The sequence below is a fragment of the Ciona intestinalis genome, unplaced genomic scaffold, assembly GCF_000224145.3.
Source record: "Ciona intestinalis unplaced genomic scaffold, KH HT000452.1, whole genome shotgun sequence".
Lineage (NCBI taxonomy): Eukaryota > Metazoa > Chordata > Ascidiacea > Phlebobranchia > Cionidae > Ciona > Ciona intestinalis.
Genome location: NW_004190773.1, coordinates 7,354 through 8,334, shown reverse-complemented (window position 1 = coordinate 8,334; position 981 = coordinate 7,354). Strand labels below are relative to the sequence as shown.

At 31.7% G+C, this 981-nt stretch overlaps 1 protein-coding gene across 1 annotated transcript in view; it reads right to left on the bottom strand.

Annotated features, from left to right (window-relative positions):
* Window positions 1-901: 901 nt before the first annotated feature.
* Window positions 902-981, bottom strand: part of LOC108950634 — a 2,253-nt gene continuing 2,173 nt past the window's right edge. Inside the window, exon 5 of the mRNA XM_018816648.2 lies at window positions 902-961. Coding sequence (XP_018672193.2) covers window positions 902-961 — 60 coding nt within the window. The remainder of the gene's footprint in view (window positions 962-981) is intronic.

The following is a 981-nucleotide window of genomic DNA, read 5'->3' as shown; positions in this document are numbered from 1 at the left end:
CTCATGTGTTGTTCTGTCGGCGGTGGTACATACCCGATGGAAGAACTTAAAAAGATAAACTAGTTAACTTGTTAGTTCTCTGCTCTTCGTATTTTTAAATAATATAATCTACTCTAAATTTTTTTTTAAAGAACTAAATATATAACGTTTTTTTATCTCATACAAAAAACGCTGAATATAAACAAGATTGGAAATACTGACAAAACCTGGTTTCCTTTACTTAATTTGCATAAAAAAAAAACTTTATAATACAATAATTACTCACGAACACCCAGCTTGGTTTTTGATATTAACAAAATGAGCCCCATGTTTGGCTTGATCATAAGGCTCAATATCAATACAAGAATTATCTCGGTACATCTTCACTGCCTCGTCTATTGCCTTTTTTGCCCTTACATGCGTCGCTTCAATAAAAAAACTTAATTTTAAATCTTACTACAAATGAATAGGGAATATGCTAAGTATATCATACAGTATTTTTACACTTATTTTATAAAACATACCCAAAACACTTTAATGTTAAGCTACTTTAATAGGAAATAAATGATAACGCTAATGAATAATGGTATCCTTATGCCTTTTAAAAAGTTGCCAGTAGGACAAATAGTAGGGTTGGGGAAGATGGGATACCTTTTTATTCTATTTTATGATCCCATTGGGCAGTAAACAGAAATCTTCCAAAGAATTATTAAACTGTATCCTCATGATTCCCATATACCATTGTTAATTGTGTAAAATGCAATCAAGGTATTTGAATAATATTTTCTTAAGGTGGTCTGTCTTTTCTCACACTACTACATTCATGTAACAAGACTTACATAAGAAGGTGTCTAGTTTATATCCAACAGGAATGCGACCAGATGGTAACGCCTTCTTCGTCCAGAAAACCTGACCAAGATACTTAAGAAAACTGGCAACAAACAGTGAAAATTCTCATCATCTTTGTCATGTAACCGTATGTCTACAACGAATTAATGGTTT